Consider the following 21,314-nt stretch of genomic DNA (forward strand, 5'->3'; position numbering starts at 1 on the left):
TGCAAATTATTCTTCTTCCAAACCTTCCTTTTAAAGTCATATCTCTGGCATCTCTGACAATGACATATCACCTGTTCTCAGTGTTTTGCCTTTTTAAACCCATGACAATAACTGAGTAAATATTTTCCCCAACTTCCTAGTTGCTTCTAATTGGCTTAACATATTCTCTGCTAAGTGTGTGTCTCCAGTGAATTCTGGGATCATGACATGGTAATAATGTACTAGATGTAACAAAAGCAGGGTGGAAAGATGCACTGTATATAAATGTTGTAAAAAAATCCCCAGAACTAGAACTAGACAACTGCTTGAAAACTAGAAAGCAGATAGTACATAACACTGCAGACACCTCTTCCTGATTCTCAGCAGACTTGGTTCTCTTGCATATGTCAAGTTTGTAGAAAACTGTTGTTACCACTGGAAAATTACCTGTTGCATGAACAGGCTTAATTCTTAATGTTCTTAATGAGCTGAATGTCATGGACAAAAAAAGCTTCAAATGGAAAGTAATTTTGAGAGGTGTATGACATATCCACCCAGACACAGCTGGCATGTGAAAAATACCCTCAGCAATGCCAGTGGAATCATTGGGTTCAAATAAACTTCAAAAATGAGCCTACAGCCTGTTTACTGTCTGAGTACCTTCATTTATTTACTCAAGTGAGTAGCATGATTATATTATTAAGAAGGGATAAAAACATAGCCTTGGCATGGAGGGATGGCTGCAGTGTGTTTATGCAGGGAAATAAGCCCAGGGAAGTTTAAACCATTCCTGCACACTTTTTCCTCTCAAAGCTGACTGGACAGATCATACAAGGCACTTCTCTGCCTGCCAATGGAAATGGGGCAGTGACCCCAAAGCCCTGCAGAGTCATGCAGACAAATTAGCTTTAGTCCTGAGAGTGGGGCATCAGCCTAGGTTAATTAGCTTTGTCTTTCAGCAAGATTAGTTGACCTAGGCACAGGAGTGTGGTGATGGGGTTATAATATGTCTGGTTCCAAAATTCTCTCCATTCTTGGGAGAGATCTGTCAACTATGGGAAGCATTCCTTTATTTCAGTGCGTGCTGTGGAGCTCACAAGTGCTTTTTATCTGCCTGAGGCCTCTTCTTAACAAGACATCCCAAATCACAGAATCACTGAATGGTTTGGGTTGGAAGGGACCTGAAAAATCATGCCATGGACAGGGACACCTTCCACTGTCCCAGGGTGCTCAGAGCCCCATCCAACCTGGCCTTGGACACTTCCAGGGATGGGGCAGCCACAGCTTCTCTGGGTAACCTGTGCCAGGGCCTCATCACCCCCACAGGGAAGAATTTCTTCTTAATATCCAATCTACATCTGCTCTCTGTCAGTTTGAAGCCATTGCCCCTTGTCCTGTCACTCCAGGCCCTTGTAAATACTCTCCCTTGGTACACTAGACCAAGACAACCCATATGGTCTTGCTAAATGCCACAGCTTTAGGCATAATTCTGCATGCACATGGTCTTTCTGGATGAAGAATAATAAAGCTGAAATGTTAAGTCTTTGAATAAAGCTGAAATGTTAAATGTTCTCCTGTCCAGAAAAAAAGGATTCATTATTAATACTATTTCCAGGACAAGAATGCACACAGGCAGGATACATTTTAGTGTGGGAAGTGGATTAGATAACAGATGAATGGTCAGAGGAGATGTTGTCTGGATACTTAGGAAAAGAACAGAGTGAATATAAGCTTATTGATAATTAGCATGTACCCATGATGGTTTTCTTTTACCTCTAATGCAAGTTTTGAATATCCAGGTGATCCTACATCCAGAGTTTCTTTCTTCAACAAGCCCGTTGCTGCCCCTGGACTATGAGGAGTTTGTCAGAGGCTGCAACCTCGGTGTATTCCCATCTTACTACGAGCCCTGGGGTTACACTCCAGGTAGGCAACCTGTACCCTTAAATAGTACAGAAAGATGGACACCCATTCTGTTGATGTAGAATGGCTTTGCAGCCAGTTTCCTCTGGAGGGCTGCAAAAACTCTTGAGGCTCCATTTTCTCTACAGTGCAAAGGTCTTACTGCTGGAAAAATTTGGGGGCTGGGTGGTATAAAGTGTCATCCACTGACTGACAACTACTCACATTTGTCCTTGCACTGCACCCTTTCCAGTACTAACATGTACTACTTTGTTTACTTTTTTATAATTTCTATAGCTTAATTATTAACTTGATTCCAGGATTTTAAAAGAAGATTTATGGGAATGTAACTGTTGAAAAAAGCAGAGCAAGAAATCTGATGCTATGAGCTGACCCAGTTCAGTGGGTTTAATTCAAGATAAGAGTTAAATTTGAGAGAATTGTGTAACAACATACCTAAGTTATTTACCACAAATACACACAGTGATATTGAATCTCATGGAATTAAGTGGAAATTTCTAAAAATACAAAGAGCATATGGATTCTGACTTGAAATTTGGCCCCCATTCAAAAAAAGGCACTGAACACCTGACTAAATCAGTGCAAACTATGAACTTGAGTACCTGTGAAGATCAAAGCCTGCATGTCCATGTTTTCATGTCAAGACTACTTTCTGTAGTCTTGATACACATCTGAAGTCGTGGTACCCCTCGTAAGAACATTCATTTTAAGCCAATGAATCGGAACAGAAATTCTGCAAGTTTTGTCATTCTCCAGAGCTCTCTCTCTCCAAGTAAGAGAGCTATTCTGTTCCAAGATAGCCCTCTTGCATGCCAGCAATTTCTCATCCTGTTCTAATCTCAGCTAAGGTATAAAGTAAATGTGACAGCCAGGGATGATTTCTGACCTGGACACAAAAGTCAAACTGCTCCTTGGCAGTTTTGAGGAAAACTGTGGTTTACACTAGTCAAAAGAGTTGTTCTCTTTCCTTTACTAATGCAAAAGCAATTCTCTTTGCTGATACCCATTTAAATCTCCCAGAAACAAAAAGTGATTTTTTTTGAGGTAGGTTTATAAGTATTTTATAGACATGTGTTATTGTCATATCAATGAAGGCTCCATAGATGGCTTTCTGCACTTCAAGGACTGGAGTGTTTACTTGATCTGTCTGCTGGCTTAGGTTAGGCTTAACTTCTTCTGCAAAAACTCTTTAAGTCTGAGGGAACAGTTATCCTTACTCATGGCTATGACAGAAATAGCTACAAAATATGCATATATTTTCCGATTTTATAAAATTAGTTCCACATCTACTGTGAATGCAGTCCTGAGTTAGCGGTGGGGTTTGTTGATTGGGGTTTTTTTCTTGCTACAGGGACCAGTTTACAAACAGTAACCAAAGTTTAGCTGGTCCTAAGAGAATCAGCTTTGTAAAGATTTGTGAACAACTAATAGGGGTACACCAGGCTTCAATTGAAAAGTCAACCAATCCAGGCTATATACGGGGGTTCTCTGTTTCAACACTGCACTCCCAGAAAGATTTCATTTTAACTGCTGAGAAACTCAGAGATATATTTGCAAACACAGTGTGAAATGTTGTGTTTAAAATTTCTTTTTCTTCCTTTCTTTTTTTTTAACTTTTTCTCCAAATCCACAACAAAGCACTGTAGTTTTCACTTGATATTTTCAGGGCAGCTCTAGTGTTACGGGATCTTCTTTCTGCCTGTTTATTTTTCCTTTTATTTTCTCTCTCAAGGTGAAACCTCTCGAAGTTTTTAGCCCTGAAACACTTTTTGTCTGTTTCTTTTGGCAGCTGAATGTACTGTGATGGGCATTCCCAGTGTGACCACAAACCTCTCTGGATTTGGCTGTTTCATGCAGGAACATGTTTCTGACCCAGCAGCTTACGGTAAAATTCCTGTAACCCCATATCAAATCATCCCCTCTGAGTTAGGGAAGCAAAAAGCACAACAACCATGTTTTCACTCCTCAATTTGGTGCTTTCACTAATGCAATGGAGTTCATTATTACAGCTTTCAATATCTTGTTATGTTGAATGAGCCTTTCCAGCTTTTGTATTTATCCAAACCCTTTCCAGGTTTTTTCTCTTTTGTCTCCCTTTAACCTTTTGTCTTTATCCTTCCAAACTCCCCACTGCTCATACTGGTGTAGAGTCTTCCAGCATTTCCCTTTAATGCCTCTGGTTGCTCTATAACACTCTGAGCCCTTCAAAAGGAGCAGTGAAAGATAGATGAGGTCTAGTACCATCTTCTTCCTAACACCCTGATGTAAGGAAGGTGCCAAAAATAAAGTATTAATCTTAACAAACTACGTAGAGGCAAAGCTTACCTCTGCCCTCTCTGCCAGAATTGTCTCTTGACTGATGTATGTGAGTTCAGTGTCTCTATGGAAACACTTGGATTTCTACAGAAATCACAGTCTCTCTCCTACAGGCTGATTCTGACCATCCACACTTAAAAATTCTACATCAAACTAGGAAAACACTGGATTATGTGGGGGTTTTTTTGGTCAGTCAGTATTTGAAAAATCATGGGAGATAAAAAATGATGTATCTTCATCCAGAAACTCGAATCCTTTTGGACATACTTACACAAAAACAACAAAGCCTCTGAGTTTCGAAGCATTTGCTGAATTTCAGGTAAAGAAAATGAAAATTAAAAAAATGGTTCTCTTCAGCTTTCCATTCCATCAGAACAGTAACAAATGTTATACAGTTGTAGCTGTGTTTTACCATTAATAGGAGTGTATAATACATGTGATGCTTGTAAGACTATGTGGAAGAAGGTGGGTTGGAAATGTGAGAGGTCAGATCCCATTTTTAATTCCACTCATGCCCACCTTTTCTGTGTCCCTCAGGTATCTACATAGTGGACAGGAGGTTCCGCTCCCCAGACGAGTCGTGCAACCAGCTGACCCAGTTCCTGTATGGATTTTGTCAGCAGTCCCTTCGCCAGAGGATCATCCAGAGGAACCGAACTGAGAGACTCTCGGACCTCCTGGACTGGAGATACCTCGGCAGGGTGTGTGAAACTGTGTAACACAAGTGTTAAAAATTCCAGACTCATGGTCTGATCAACAATCTTCACATTGTGCTGAAGTGCAAGGACTTCCTGGGCAGGAACAGAGGAGGGGCAGGGACTGAGCTCTGCTCTGGGGCGACCAGGGACAGCACCCAGGGAATGGCTGGAGCTGTGTCAGGGCAGGGTCAGGTTGGATCTCAGGGAAAGGTTCTTCCCCCAGAGGGTGGTTGGGCACTGACCAGGCTCCCCAGGGCAGTGGGCACAGCCCCAAGGCTGCCAGAGCTCCAGGAGGGTTTGGATGATCCTCTGGGGCACAGGGTGTGACTCTGGGGATGGTCCTGTGCAGGGCCAGGAGTTGGACTGGATGATCCTTGTGGGTCCCTTCCAACTCAGCACATCCTGTGATTCTGTGAGACAGCCCTGTCCTGAAAAGCACCTCCCAAAGGTGCTAAAGGCAAAGCCTGCCCTGACATTCCAGTGTAGTGCTTCCATGCTCCAGTGGCAAGGAGAGATGTGACTTGAGTGAATAGGTTAGAGCAGCAGCCAGTGACACCGAGCTCTTCCTGGTGCTAAAGACAATGTAAAAATCTGGTGACACTGGCAGCACATACACTGTGTAGGAATTGTGCTCCAGAGTCATGTGGACACTTTCAAAAATCCTACCAGTTCTTCTTAGGATGCTTCTGGACCCCGTGACTTCTCAACACTCCTAAACTACCTCTGTGCCTTGAAAGGCAAAGTAGTGTTTTTAGTTTGGCACAGAAAGCACTGCAAGACCACCTGCTAAGAAGACAGAAGCAAAGCAGTATTCTCAAGGCCACAGGAGTAAAGAAGTGGATGCACATATATCAGTTTTGTAACTCTTGGACCTTTTCCTGCTCTGATACCTGTGTGTGAGAGCCTTAGTGTTTATGTGGTTCCACACAGCATGAGGCCCTGATACAACGAGCTGTTCTGTGCATGTGCTGCAAACTCAGGAGTATAGTGGATCTATAAATATTTTTGCCAAATTCTTGAAAGCCAGGCATCAATACACTCGTAAATATTATTTTTCTGTAACTGTTACACGTGCTTCCTGTGCAAGGATGAGTCCAAGGTTTATGTGTATACATGTGCACACTGAAAGATGTCAATTTTCCTGGTTAAAAGAGAGCCAGTTCTATCCTGAGGGATAAAGAATACCTGTCCCTCACTAAGAACTACACAGACTGAGACAAGTCCTAGTTTCCATCTTAATACGTCTTAGTCTTACAGGAACCTTATTCAGCTTCTGTTCCAGACTTTTTTGCTGTGAATCTAACATGGATGGCTCACTGCTTTACAACAATGTGTTCATTACAGGCAGCAGTATCAGCTGGACTCTGCTTAGCTGAACAGATGTTTAGACTTTGTTCAGCATCATCTTCTAGAACATATTCATTTTATGTTCCTTTCCCCCCCTGCTTAAATCTACCCGAGACTTCCTTGACTTGTAAAGGCTTCTCTTTTGTGTTGCAGTATTACATGCATGCCCGACACCTGGCCCTCAGCAGAACATTCCCAGATAAATTTGAGATGGACCCAAGTGCTCCACCAAAGGTAAAGTCTGCTTTTGAGTTCATTTTAACTGCCTTACAAGGAGGGAGAGAAAGTGTGTGTGTGTGTGTTTGGCAGAAAGAGGGAGAAGAGAATGAGCAAGTTCTGGGTTAACTGAAGGGAAATAGGAACTCGTAGTTAATTACAGACCCAGTCTCCAGTCAGGAGTGATAAAGGAACAGCTCTTCAGATGATTTAGGGTGACCTGGATGGGACTATGACCCTTTGGACCAGCTGAGGGACTGGCCCTTGAAATTCCTCTTTTAAGAGTAGCAGCTTCTAATGTTGCTTCTGATAAATGTCCTGGGGACGTTCTGCACAAACCAAAGAGAAAAGGCAAGGATATTCTAGGGAATGTGAGGCAAAGCATTGCCTTCATCTAAACATGGTATGTTGTCTGGAACTGCAAGGGGTCAGTTTAAAGGCAGACCTTCAAGCAGTTCTTGCCTAGTATATGTTAGCACCAATTTGAAAAGGGAGGCTGCTCAGAACCACTGTAAGAACAATGTTATTTGAAAGCAAACCTCCAGAGAGCAACTCTATTTTTCTTTTAATAAGAAAGAGAAGGAGACTCAGACCTAAACCCCTTGGTTGGTTCTGGATTTGCAGATGCTGATATTAGAACTAGAAAGCTGTTTGGAAATTTCAGACTGAATCCTGACTGAATTTCAGTGAGCATATTCTGACTATAGAGTACAGGAGGATTTTGAGTTGTGCCGATGGTTTTAAGGCTCAGTTAAGTTTGTCATATCTTGCAAAAAGCAGTGCTGGAAGGGCAGCATATTATTTATGGCATAGGCTAAATATCTGTGCCATACAAGCCTGTACTCACTGACAGAGGAGGACTGAGGGGATTTGGGTTTAAGGGAGCTTAATTTTAGAGTGCAGAGCATCCCTGTTCCCTTTGAAGTGTTGATAGCCTTAAATTTCTGTGCACAACCGGTTGGGGAACACTGTGTTAACACATCCAACTTGTCTCTCTCTCTGCCAGACGGAAGGTTTCAGGTACCCCAGGCCTTCCTCAGTGCCACCATCACCTTCTGTCTCTCAGCATTCCAGCCCCCAGAACAGCGAAGCCGAAGATGAAGATGAGGATGAAAGATACGATGAGGATGAGGAAGCTGAGAGGGACAGGCAAAACATCAAGTCTCCCTTTTCCCTTGGAGCATTGCCACAAGGAAAAAAGAAGCAGCACGGGGAATACAGGAACTGAATTCATTGCTCCCACTCTGGCAGGGTGTCTCTCCATCCATTCAACAGTTCCTCCTGTAGGCTTGGCAAGCTTTGCATTAAGGACAGTGTGATATAATTAGGAGAATCTTAATTGTTAATTAAGCTACACTGTTGGAAAGCCTAATATTATTTCACCTTGAAAGTAGTTTAAATTACAATTTTCCTGTGCCCCTTTGAGGTAGAAGAGATTTCTCAAGCTTAATAAATCTAGAGAATGCAACAATCCCCTCAGGAGCTTTTACAAACTGCAGATCATACCTTTGTCTACATAATCACTGCATTAATCATAGTCTACACAGGTAGCTCCATTTTGGGTATCCCAAATGAATGAATTCTTGCTTCATTTATGTTTCCTCTTTAAACCAGAGCTCAAAGAATTAGAGGGAAAAAAAGTGTTACACTGGAGAAATATTGGAAGTGTTAAAAAAGATACACTGAAAAGAAAATGGTCTTTCTTTTTCCTTATGCTGTTTATTACAAGCTTACATAATTTAAAACATTTTTTTTTACAGCACACAGAAGTGTCTTGATCCAGTGGTAAAAGTCTTATGCAGTGGGCATTTTGAGTTTTAGAGAAGTCATCTTTCTGCAGTCATTTAGACCCACAATAAACAGCAGACCATTTATTTTCTGATTCCTCTGGTATGTCTCTTTTGTTGTTTTCATCTTGTTTTAGATTCCAAGGTTGTTAACAAACGGGTTTGGGAGGAAATTAATGTGGCTTGGCTAAAGTGAATGGCAAAACTTCCTTAAGTAACACCTTGCCCTGCACACAAACCTCCAGGCCACAGGGTGATGTGGCAACATTCAAAGATAAGTAACAATTGCCCCATTAGTCCACGATTTATTTCACTTCTAGAAGAGATCTAATCTAAAAAATAATGCTAAAAGAACCCATAGGCGGATTTTGAAATGCACCTGAAATTTTGAAGTGCTTGGGGAATAATTTAACCTCACAATAAGAACTGGACATTGCGTTTGCCTTACAGAAAGCTTTTCAGTTCCTAGAGATGCAGTTCCTGAAAATGCTCTTCAGAAGCAGATCTTGACATGAAGATGTTAGGAACGAGATTCCTCTTTTGTTTTAGAAGGAGCCATCAAGAATTCCTCATGCTGTTCAAGAAAAGACATTTCCAGGAGTTGATTCAGCCTGTTCTTCAGCAGGTAGGAGGATGTAACCTTTGGAGGTGCCTTCACTGCTGATTCCAGAGGGAGCCTAGATGTCAACTTTGATTAGACACCTCCCTTTCAAACACTTAACCATCATTTGATGACATGCTTCTTATTTTAGGCCATATAGAATAGAAGTGACAATGTGCCTATTTGTATTTTTGGCCACCTAAAATCAGTTTTAAAATTAGACTTTCATTCTTAAGCTGGTTTGGATACCAGAAAGAATAACTATTCTCAGAAGTAGGCTCAGGCTTTCATGGCAAAATTATTTCAATTTAAAAGGAGTGACTATTTTTTAGCCATTTAAAAATAATTAAAACAATGAGTAGTTTTTCATATGAAAGTGGTGAAAACAAAGATGTTGCCAATATTTTTCTTCGTGAAGTTTACTAAATGGAGAACTGTAGTTCTTGAGCTTCTTCCACAAAGTGCTTTTAATCAGGGTTCCCTTGCAGAGTCGAAGAAGGTAATGGCTGAGAGCCCCAAGGAAAGAACATTTAAGGGGCATATTGATTGAAAGTTAATGTTCTCTTAAAAAAATAAATCCAGAAATCTGGTATTACTGCTTGTGTTTCAGAGCACTGCTGTACAGCAGAAAAGCTGTGAGTATTTCAGCACACTCACATGCCTTGAGCACCCACCTGGTGTTAGAAAGGGCAATAGAAAGGTTTTTGAGATATGATTAATGTGAATGCTTTGCCCATTCCTCTCAGAAATGGCCCTACAGTGGCCAAAGTGACTCCAGCCTCCAGCCTGATGCTTATGTTAGTCCTGCCTTGAATGCCAGGACTAAGCCATTAGTAGCAAGGCAATTTATCCACAGCAGAACATCTCTGCCTCTTTGAGTTTATAGTGTTGGAAGGAGCGACTTTTCATTCAGTCATGGTGACAGATTGCCTGAATTAAATGCCACACATTTCTAGCAGTTACTGACATCTGACAAGCTTGGTAGCAGCTCTCTCTTACATAAGTGATTTTCTTCCAGAAGGAAAGTACTGGGGGTTTCACAAACAGCTCACCAACAAGGCAGAATGTTTATTCTGATTCTTGATAGTTGTAAAGAATTGTTTAAGCTACACAGCTTAGATCAGGAGCACACACAAAAATCAGTCAGCTGGGAATGTGATGAGTACAGTTTCTGTATTTCTGGGGCATTTAGAGGCATATGAGTTTCAAGATACTAAAAAAAGCAAAGGATGGATAAGCCTTCACTTTTCACCTCTCTAGTGGAAGGTGCCCCTGCCCACAGCAGGGCATTTGGAACTAGATGATCTTCAAGGTCTCTTCCATCCCAGGCCATTCTGTGATTCTGTTTTGTGATTCTATAATACTTTTTGTCTGAGCACTGTCTGATGAGACTGTAAAATATGCTGAAAAATAACTTAGATGCATCTGAGATGGTGCAGCTATCCTTGAAACAAAGGGCAGTTACATCAATGAAAGGATTTTGGTGGATACCATTGATCTTCAGGTGAAGTTCATCATGAATGTATTCTGTCACACAACATACACTGCTATCAAAAGATATATTAGTGCTTAAAAATGAACAAACTTGGGCATTTTGATTCCTCCAGTTATTTTTCCCCATAAAATGATACAGATTATAAAGAATTACTGAAAGTGCCTCTAACCCCATGATAGAAATGAATTCCTCTGTTCCTTCAGCTGCATTTCTTTGTGTTGAGGAGAAGCAGAATTATAGTTAGTGTGAGTTAACCAAGTTAATTATCAGTGTCCTGAGAAAGATTGGAGGAAAGCAGTGTTCAAAGATGAAGAGCATGACTGGGGTTAAAGGTTGAACAAATAAAACATAGTTGCTTGGACACAAAAATCATGTGGCTACTTTTTAATTACCATGAGAACTACAGAGGGCTTTCCAGTAAGAGCACAAAACGACATGAATAATGTGAGATACATCCTTATCAGCATGGAATGATAATTAACAGTTATGTACAATTCCAGTTCTGCAACTCAAAAAGCAAGAACAAAAAAGCACAATAACTGTGCAGTCATTAATGAGGCCCTGATAATGTAAGTCCCCATGGTGTCTTCATGTGGTGGGACTTGCTCAATAGGATTATTCACATTTCTGCATGTGTGTAACTGGGGCAGTAGGTGCTGCTGCCTATTCCCTGTGGTGACTGATACCTGCAGCAAAAAATAGCTGGATTTTTTTTAATGTCTCACTGAATTTATTGACCACTAGCAGCTTACAGGGCCAGCAGTGAAGTGGTAAAAGAATCTGTCCTTCTGAAAGTTAACAAAGCTTCAATATACAGCTGGGTGGAAAGTGACAAAAGATTTCCTAATAACAACTGAAAAACTGTTTTTAGTGAAGTAGTTGTCCAAAAAGACAGTTTTAACCATCTTTCCATGTATTTTCGTGTATTTTAAATTTTGAGTGTGACATAGAAAAAAAATCTAAGGAAAGCAGGAACTTTACAAATGCTTTCCCTTATCTCAACTTGTACCTTTTAATCCCTTTGCATTCAGAATTTTGCAATGCAAATATATGTCACCCTTTGTGAACTTAAGTGAGAATGGATGAAACACACTGCTTACACGAGTTATGCTTTCAGGGTCGATGCAATACAAATGTAAAGAAATTTGAAATATTTCACCAGTTTGATAGATTGTCTGCCAAGTAGCCAGGATGATCACTGTTTTCTTCTTCAACTGTAAAGACAAAACACAATGGGGGAAACATAAGTTGTGGATAAAGGGAAGTTCAGTCAGGCAAAGTTTTCAGGAGATAGATGTGCGTCAAGCGCAGACCTAGTGTAATGTGACTTCTTAGCTAAGAGGGGCAGGCATCTCTAGAAATGGTAATGTCTTCTCTCATTTTAAATGTAGGAATTTTTCTGTTTGCTGAAGAGCAAAGATACAAACCCTGTCCAGAGGGGTATCTTAGTACAAGCCAAAAATTTTTCATGCAGAACAAAATAACGTATTTGTTCTTTGTTTGCACATTGCCCTCAGTCAAGAGGATTCTAAAATCAACTGAAAATTATCCTCTGAAAGTGTATGGCTTGTCCAGGTTTGAATATCTTATTATTCCCTGCTCAATGATGGCTATGTTATTCCACATAGTATTTTTTTCAAACAGGCTGCCGGTTCTGCTGAGCTCTCTCAGATATGTCACCTTTTTCCTCAGGAGGTTGTTGCTGTCTACCCTCTCTTGGGAACAACAGCAGCATTCAGGAAAATACCACTAAAATTTATAAAAGTGCACCTGCAGAGGATTTTCTCTTTCTGCTAGCATACAAATGACACTTTCACTGTTTTATCTTTAGAACTGCTCATATATTTTGTCCAAAGCACAATGCTAATTTTTAAGTTTGCCTCTCTCTCTTTGCAAAATGCCACTGAATTTTTTTTTTGTTAGTGTAGTTAGACCAGGACAGGGAAAAAGAGCTGAACATGGACCCTCAGCACTATATGAGGTACAGTGGGAGATTTTAGGATGTGGCAAAGACAGGAGTGGTTCCAACACCCCTGTCCATACACCAGGTAAATTCTGGGAGGTGTTTCTCACACCCTCTTGGCATTTCAGGAAAGGTGTCAAAGGTACAAAATCACCTCATATTTTACTAGGGGTTTACTTCACATATCCTAATTCAAGTAAAGCCCTTCTTTTTCCCCTGTCAGCATGTCAGCGACTGATAGTCTGAATAAGGAACTCACAGCCAGGTGGTTTTTAGCCACCTTGTGTTCCTCCCTGTCCCGAACCAAAGAGGGTTTGTATGTACTACTACACCTCCCCAGCACCTGGGGCCAGAGCACAGCACAGACTCTCCACAGTCTCTAGGGTTTATCCTCCTTTCTGTCCTCCCAAAAAAAGAGTCTGTGTCCCTGCAGAGGTGAAGAGGTGAAAGGCATAAAGAGAGAGGACACAGATTTAGGGTCTCAGCCTGGTGAGCTGTATCTATTCATCAGACAACGAGAGGATAATGGCCTTGCAGGAAAGCTGCTCTAGAGAGGAAAGGTGGTTTATACGGGGTGAGGGAGCTGGGGAACACAGGATAGGGGTCCTCATCCAAGGCAGTACAATAGGTATGAAGGAGGTGAGGGAAGACAAGTTATTTAAGCCTGACTCAGCAGCTGGGTGTTGCTGAGGGGTGTTGTGGAAGGAGGATGTGTGTTCTGAGGTTAAGTGAGAAGTGGAAGCACGTGGCTGGTGGTGAGGCTTCAGGGTCTGGAGGGTTAGACAATATCTCTGGGAGGCTGGGAACACGTGAATTATGGGATTTTTCAGGATTTTCCAGAGCTCTAAGTGTCACTGGGACCTCTTGTCAGCTGTGCCAGCAGCTGGGTTTTCAGGAGCCAAATGTGAATCCCACATTTCCTCTGCTGGGGCTTTTACAGATTCTTTAAAGCCTTTACACCAGGACACAAGATCCAGTGGAGGAATAAAAATTTTAAAAGCAAACAACATTCTGAAGAAAAAGGAGCCCCAGTAAAGATTTGGCTTGGAAAATTCAATTCAAATTAGCCATTCCCAAATTATCCAAATTAGCCATTTAAACCAGCAAAAAATCTGAAAAGTAAATTAAAAGCAGAATATACAAAAATATACCTGTTGTCATTTATGTGACTCTTGTTCTAATCTGTGCAAATGTAACACAATGCACTCTGTAGAACACCATCTCAGTCCAAACTAGATCAATTTACTAAGTTGTTAGTAAATGAAATGCTGAAAACCTCCTTTTTAAAAAGGTCAGAGTAAGACAAAACATGCATTTACCTTCTTTTGCTTTCTGTAAGGAACTAAGGAACAGTGCAGCAGCTTCAGAAAGAGATAAAGGATTTGTGTTTTGGCTTCGTGTTTCTAGAATGATAAAATCACAGATGCATGGTTTGTTAGCATCTGAGGGCATTTCTTTGCTTTGTTCTTTGTTTTATTATTATTTATGTAACTAGAGACACAAGGACAAGAAAATACTGTTATCTCCTTCACTCTGTAACATCCTCTGCTGAGCCTGATAGATAACACAGAAGATATTAGCAATCTTTTTAGGAGGGAGGTTATTTCAAAGTCTCTTTTCTTTTTTTGTATGTTCCTTACTTTGCTACAAAAATCTGTTTCCTCCAAAAACATTGGCTAGCACAGGTTAATGTTGTCTAATTTTGTAATTTTTTCAGTTCAGCACAATTAATAACTTGACTTGATTTTTTTCCCAGTGGAAAAAGCAAGTCAAAAGTACTGATGAGAATCTCACTTAGCAGCCAGGTCAGTCTGGAAATTATGTAAATAAAGTCACACAGGTGCACAAGAATGGAAAGCCACTTTGTCATGGGCTTTTTGGAGAGAAGGAACTAACAGAAGGGGGTTTAATTGCTTCCTTGTATAGGATTTCAGGAGAACAAATCCTACAGATTTCTCCCATAACCTGTGGAAAGGTCAGTGCATTACCTGCCCCTGTGCACTGCACTTACCAAGCTGCATCCCGTCATACAGATCCTTCCTCTGGCTCTCCTCTGGGATGAACCGACGTCCCTCTACAAAAGCAGTGGGAGAAGGGTTAAAAACAACCTCCCCAGCGTGTTGGAATTCCTGCTTTACAGTCCCCAAAGTGCTCGTTTCAAAATACAGAATTACAGCACTACTTCTACAAGCATAAAGTGGGAGATGTAAGTCCATCTCAGGGTCTTTCCAAATCAGGGTTAGCCCATCCTGGATCGGAACACTCAGAGACATCCTTTATTCCATAGAACTGGTGTTTCAGCACTTTTCTTTCTTGTATTAACCTGCTGTAGGAACTGCACTTAGGGAGGAATTTACTTTATTTTCCTCCCCCTTTCCTACTCTATGGTCAAGAGCCTTCAATCTCTTTGCTGGACTATAAAGTATTGCCTTTTAAGGTGATATTTCTATTTTAAAAAGTGTAAAAAACCACCCCAAACTAACAAAACAAAGTCACATTTCTTCCTATGCAGCAGTAAGTATAATGCAAAGCTTGGCATAGAAGTAATACAATTCAGTTGAAATAATTAAAAAATAAAAACAAACAAAAAAGTGACAAATTCTTTCTTTTATGTATAGAAATTAATGTCACAAGAACTTCTTTCAGTTATGTTTATGTTTGGAACCTATATTTATTTTGTGTTGCCATTATTTGTTTTGTCTCACTTTTGCATTTCTCTCAGGATTATGACCTTCATTTTTTTTCTAATTTCAAGGAAGCTATTTTTCTTGCTCTCTTAATACCTACCCTACCTAATAGCTTTTAATTCTGAAACAACAATTCAGAGTGTAATTTATTAAAAATATTAATATTTCCATAGAATTTTGTGGGTTTGAATCGAAGGAAAAAACTCTCTTTGGCTCTGAATTTTATTTTTATATTTAATTGTACTTTAACTCTGGACTAACAGCAGAAACTCAAAATGTCATTTACACCACCTTAACATCACAATATTGATCTAAGTTCCTCTTAGAAGAGGTTGCTTGTGGTCTTAATACCAACTCTGATGCAAAGATGCTTGAAATAAGAATGTGTGTTCTCCTACTGCTTGAGAAGCTGTTTTAATAAAGCCTGAACAGGAATAAAGAAATAATAATTATATCCAGTATGTTTTAAGCCCCCTTTAAAATTATTTCAGGTAAGTAAACTGCTTTTCTAACAGGTTTTACAATGAAGTTTCAAACTCTGCATGTTTTCAGCACTTTCTTCTCTTTTCTCCTTCCAACACTTGCTTTCTTCAGTTTGATTTCTTTATAAAATAATAATAATAATAATAATATTGCCAATGCCACTGTATCAGAGACAAGAAGAAATAACTAATTAGCACATCCCTGCAGTCCTCAGAGCTTCTACCTCCACAGCATCCTCAGGATTTACTGCTTGTGTGGAGCCAACATCTCCTCAGAACAGAAAGAGCTCGGGACTTACGTGCACCCTTGAGATAGAGCATGGCCTGAGGAGTCCAGTTTCTCCTTTGGAAATGAGCCTTCACACAAAACAAAAAGAGAAAAAAGACATGTCAACATTGCATGGCTTTGCTAATTAGTACAAATACTTAGTGGCACCAACCTCTGAGCTCCATGGATGAGGCAGGTCCAGCCTGAGCAGCTCACCTGAGGGGCACTCCAGGAGAACACAACAAAGGATGCTGCCAGGAACAGTGCCAGCCCTGATGCTGTCAGTTTATGCAGCCCCTGTGCACAACAAAGAGCCAACGAGGCACAGGAAAGGACTTTCAGACCCATAGATCCTCTCAACTTCACATCTAAATGTGAGGGTGTTTCCCTTTGTTGCTGCCTTGCTGCCAAACCCCCTCTTGCTCAATGGGTGTTTCAATGCACACTGCTCTGATCAGAGGATGGATGTTAAAACAAACATGCTTTATTCTCTTCAGTCAAACTCATTGTAAAGGTGAGAACTGCCATCAAGGCAAGTATCTTTTGTGCTCCTATTTGCAAAGACATCAGATCCTCCAAAAATGAGAATAATGTACAAACTGAGGGGAAAGATGGTATAAAGTCTACCTTGATTTTACCAAACCTTAGACAACAAGCAAATGTGTCGTTCCAAACAAACAAGTCAACCAACAAGGAGACCAAATCACTACTTCTCAAGTTCAAAAAGGAGTTTTTAAACTTATCATCCTATTAACATCAATCATGATTACACACATGTCATGAGACAGGGTTTTTTTTGATTCTTGGAGCCTGTCCACTGGTGCAGCACATGCAAATGAAAGCACCAAGCGTGAGTCCTCTGTGAATAAGTTGTATCTCTGCTTGTGCTCACAGACCATGTTGTTATTCATGTGTTGAGTACAGTGATGGGCAACAGAGAGCATCTAACACCATGATTTCATTCACCGTGGTTTATTTCATCCTGGTTATGTTCTTTTCTTAGTGCAGTTGTTTCAAGAACACTAAATAGATCTATTTATATGTTCGCCTCAGGTTATTTTTAAGGTAAAATCATTACGTCCCTCTGCAGTTCCTAAATATTGCATTCACATGAAAAAAACCCCATAAATTGCAAGCTAAATGTTTCCTACACACTAAAAAAAATCTCACTTACCTTCATACTTATCTCAGCAGCAAACCTTCAGTCTTCTTTTCTTGGGATAACGTGTCACAAGATCTCCTACGTGTTCAGGGGTCCCTTTTTAAACCTTTGGAGTGCAGGTGCCCTCCCCTTTCATGGCAGGGCGGAGGAGTCTGAAGGGATCTGTTGTCAGCCCTGTAGATGGAGAAGTAGAAGGTCTGATGACTCCTGAGGGAAACCTGTAGTCTTGCAGGAAGTCATGACTGAAATGATTGAAAGACGGATACGCTTGGAGATGCACCCCATTAACCAGGTGAATACCCTCTGAATACATCAGCCCTGTGCATCTGCAGTACGTCACCTTCTTGCTGGATGATCAATAATCACAGACAGAGTAGATATTAATATGGATGATGAGTGTTTACCCAGGATAATCTAACTTATATCAGTTTACTATCCATTGTGGGAGCTGGAAAAGTTGGTAAGTTACTCGCCAGTCGTAACGTGCCAGCATCCAGAAAAAAAATGACTTATCCAGTGTCACTACCTTGAGGTTATTCCTGGCATACATTTCGAGGAAGCAGTCTCTTGTTTGATTCTCTAACCATCTCTTGCATCTATTTTTCTTACACACAAGTAAAAATGCAAAGCCGAATAATAATAAAAAAAAGGAACCAAACCCTGAACTCTTAATAGTCAGAAACACTTTTCTGTCTCATGGACTGGGTGGAGTAAAAGCTCAGACCATGGGCTTGAATAGGTCAAACAGCAGAGCAGTAAACAGAAAAAAGGCAGGAAGCAGGGATCAGAGAAGCCAGTTCCATAAGCTACTTCTGAGTGATGGTTGGACTCACTGCAGTCATGGACAGTGGGTTTGGTCCTCGGGCAAAGAGCTTATCATGCTCCACGCCTGGCCTTGCTTGCTCCATCTGTCCTCCTGCCTTTTTTTCTCTGTAAAATAGGAGATGGAAGCAGAAGGGGAAGCAAAGCAAAGCAAAGAGGGAGCTAGATATTGACTGCTTAGAATTTTCCTGCAGCAGCCTCACAAACAGGGCCAGCCTGTGGTGTAACAAAAATCCAGGTGGGCCCATACATGTGACAAACACTTGCTCTGGATGTCTGTGGAGTCTGAGGGAGGAGTGTGCACACAGGCACTGCCACAGCCTGCTCTGAGCTTCTCCCTGGCGTGATGTGTCCTTGGAGACTCCTCTGAAGAACACTGTTAGTGGAGGTGCCATTGCTGTCCGGGTTTTTGGGGGGATATCACTCTGTTCTCTGCTCATTGGTTCATTGAATACACAGAATTAGCATTAGCTGCAGTTCACTGCAGGTATAGACACAAGAAGCAAGAAGTTCAGGTTTTGATCTCCAGCAGCTCTTGTGATGGCTGGGAGATGCTGTTTTACCTCTATCCTTTTTATAAGGCCATGCCATGATGCATCCTAGCCAGCGGTGAGGATTCTACTTGCATCTATTTCGGTGGAAAGTATGTTTTCCCTGCTCTTTTCCTCTTGCCCTGACAGATCAGAGACATTTCTTGGTGATGTTTAACCCTTAGCCTTAGAAGGGAACTATGCATTGCATCCAGGAGACATTTAACATGCAGAGACTTGGAAAAGGTAAAACTACTCACCTATTCCCTTCTGAAGTGACTTTAGATCTTCTCTTTATGCACAGACCACAGGACCAGAATCAAAACATTCAGCTGAGCCTGTGAAAATTAACCCCCTGCCTTCGGTATCAATCACTGTGAAGCATATTCTCTTCATGAGGGTTCTCCTTGTGATAGAAAAACCAGAATGGGTTTGGCACTGAAAATAAACACTGCTTTTCCTGCCACTGGAATGAGACAAGGCAATGCAAAACAAACTGGGAAGACAGCCAGCTGAGCCCCTCCTGTTGGAACAAGGGAGAAGAGGATGGGAATGGGAGGCATGGAGAAAGGTTTATGTTGCTACCACACTGCAGAAAGCAACTTCAGCTTTATTTGTTTGTGACCACTTTGAAAAATCTGAGCTGCCCTGAGCTGGTGTTGCCAGAGTGAGTCTCTCTCTCTCTCTTCCAAACCTGGCTGTATTCCCATAGTCCCACTGCCCTCCTTGTAGAGACTGGGGTTTGTTTGAGGCTGCCTGGAGGGATCAGGGAGCTGAACTGGACAAGTCCAAACCTGAACTGGGTTATGGTGGGGTCAGGTGACTGTCAGCTCAAGACCAAATTAGGGATCTTGACAGCATCATCTTAAATTAAATGGTTTTAGTGCTGTACCATCAGATGTTTCAGTGGCACCTCTAAAGGTGTGTGTGTGACTTCATTGCCTTCAAACAGCATTTTGCACAGACAACATCAGGTGCAATGAACCCAACGCCAAGTTTCATTTCCATATTTTTTTCAAAAGGTTTTTATTTTTTACCTTAAATTCTCTGTGCCTTTGTGACTTAGGGCTCTATATTAATTTATTTTTACTGTGACCAGTGATTCCAAGTTGCTTTGGTGTTTCAAAAAGGAGAGTGTTTGCGTTCACAAGATAAATGTGGATGTGTATGGGCATATGTGAGCTGGTACTCCTGGAAAATGAAGTGGCCTATAATTGGGTTATGGATCATAAAACACTAAAAAACTGCAGCACTTCAGGATGATGAGCTGTACACGAAACACTCATTGTCAGTGCTGCCATTTCTCAGCTGATTCACGTAGAGGAGGAAGTGGCTTTGGCATGTAATCAATACCCTGAGTGAGAGAAGTAGAGTGAAGCTTGTTATAGCCAGCACGACCCCTTATTAGAAAGAAAATAACCTATTCTTATTCCTAAAGACAATCTAAAGGGCAGGGAATGCATATCCTGACACTGCAAATGATAAAAAGCCAATTTCTGGGATTGAAGTTCAGTGCTGAGGTGAGTGAAAAAGTTCCCCTGTGGTGGAGTTTTGACTGCTGGGGTCAAACCTGCATCACTGACTTGTGTCGTGACTGTGTTCTTTCCCAAATATTTCCCTAAAAATACAGGCTGCAGTCACTGGGCCTGTATATTTTTAACTGCTGGTAAGGGCACCAGTGATCCGTGGCTTGCCTTTGAGTAAGAGGTGTAGCTGTTGTGTGTGGGTGGCCAGGAGGTACGTCAGCAAATACGATATTCTGATGCTGTCAAGGTACAAATCTGAAACTCATGACCTTTGTTTTGTGTTTATTCTCATTTCCTTTGTTCTTTCCTGCTAGTTTGTTAACCCTCTGAGAAGTAAATCTCACTTCTGTCTGGCACCTGAGCAGCACCTAGAACAGGGGTAGTTGTGGCTCCTACAAACAAACCACAGCATCTCAAAAGGCTGTGAAATATCATGGCAGAGTCTGCAAGGCAGGGAATTGCAAACAGAATTTTGCATTTAATTTGCAGTAAGGGGGTTTAAGTTGCATAGTGGGGTGAGCTTTCTACCAATAGCACAGCCAAATACAAATAGGCTGTCTGGGAAGGCTGTGGATTTGTTGTCACTGAGAAACTCAGAGAATAGATGAGCCAACCCCATCTTAGGACTCACTGGTAAAATGATTCTGCCCAGGCACATTGTGATGAACTGTATGGCCTCTTAACATCCTCTTTGGGACTATTTTTTTGTGTTTCTGTTGCCTTCCAAAGCTGACTCTGGACTTTAACCCCTCACACATCCCACTCAGACTAGGGGGAAGTTCTATTGAATGAGCAAATAGAACTTCTTGTAGAACCTATTGATTGAGCAAATCTCATCTACAATCCATTCATACATTTTATGTCAGCCATTTTATGTCACACAAACATGTTCTTCAGTATTATTTTTCAGAATAGGCCCTAACTTACAGAATCATAGAATAGTTGGGGTTGGAAGACACCTTTAAAGTTCATCTAGTCCAACATCCCCTGCAATGAGCATCCTCAACTTCTCTGGGAAGTTGTATTTCCATGGTGCAGCTCTGAAGGGATGTAAACCAGGTGCGTGATTACAGAGGCCATTAGTTGCTGGCCCAAAATTTATCCAGCTACTCTGTTGCACATTCAGCACCAGAAATATGTGTATATTTGATTCCAGCACTACTACATAGTTGCTAGAGCTGCTTTCCTTCTTTTCTCTGTACTGCATGAGAAGAACTGAGCTAAAAACTACTTGAGGTACAGAACAAGCTGTAGAAAAGCCAGTCTGTTGGGGATCATGGAAATGCCTCACACAAGAGAGGTAACAGAGCCTTTGTTGAGGACTACAGTGTGATCAGTGCCCAGGCCCAGGCACTACTGTTTGCAGAAGCACGTTTATGAAAGAGAATAAAGTTCAAGGGATAATTGTAGGTAAAAGTAGAAGTTCAATATGTTATGTGGGGTGAGAGATGTTTGAAAGTTTCAGGAAAGAGTAGAATTCACAGTGTAAAGACCACAGAAAGAGGTATTACT

General features: G+C 41.2%; 2 protein-coding genes across 4 annotated transcripts in view; one reads left to right on the forward strand and one right to left on the reverse strand.

The window, feature by feature from the left end:
* The window catches only part of GYS2 (glycogen synthase 2), a 40,981-nt gene extending 32,620 nt beyond the window's left edge, over positions 1-8,361 (forward strand). For all 3 annotated transcript variants that reach the window (XM_064654147.1, XM_064654148.1, XM_064654149.1), the window contains 5 exons: positions 1,779-1,905; positions 3,692-3,787; positions 4,756-4,919; positions 6,417-6,497; positions 7,486-8,361. In XM_064654147.1, coding sequence (XP_064510217.1) covers positions 1,779-1,905; positions 3,692-3,787; positions 4,756-4,919; positions 6,417-6,497; positions 7,486-7,707 — 690 coding nt within the window. In that variant the 3' untranslated portion in view covers positions 7,708-8,361. The remainder of the gene's footprint in view (positions 1-1,778; positions 1,906-3,691; positions 3,788-4,755; positions 4,920-6,416; positions 6,498-7,485) is intronic.
* Positions 8,362-13,570: 5,209 nt separating this feature from the next.
* SPX (spexin hormone) lies at positions 13,571-16,110 on the reverse strand. Its single transcript, XM_064656657.1, has 4 exons — positions 15,979-16,110; positions 15,794-15,851; positions 14,337-14,399; positions 13,571-13,728 (listed from the first exon to the last, which is right to left on the reverse strand). Exons 1-4 carry the CDS (start codon positions 16,108-16,110, stop codon positions 13,571-13,573), a joined length of 411 nt encoding a protein of 136 aa, XP_064512727.1.
* Positions 16,111-21,314: the final 5,204 nt, after the last annotated feature.

The sequence above is a fragment of the Pseudopipra pipra genome, chromosome 5 (genome assembly GCF_036250125.1).
Source record: "Pseudopipra pipra isolate bDixPip1 chromosome 5, bDixPip1.hap1, whole genome shotgun sequence".
NCBI lineage: Eukaryota > Metazoa > Chordata > Aves > Passeriformes > Pipridae > Pseudopipra > Pseudopipra pipra.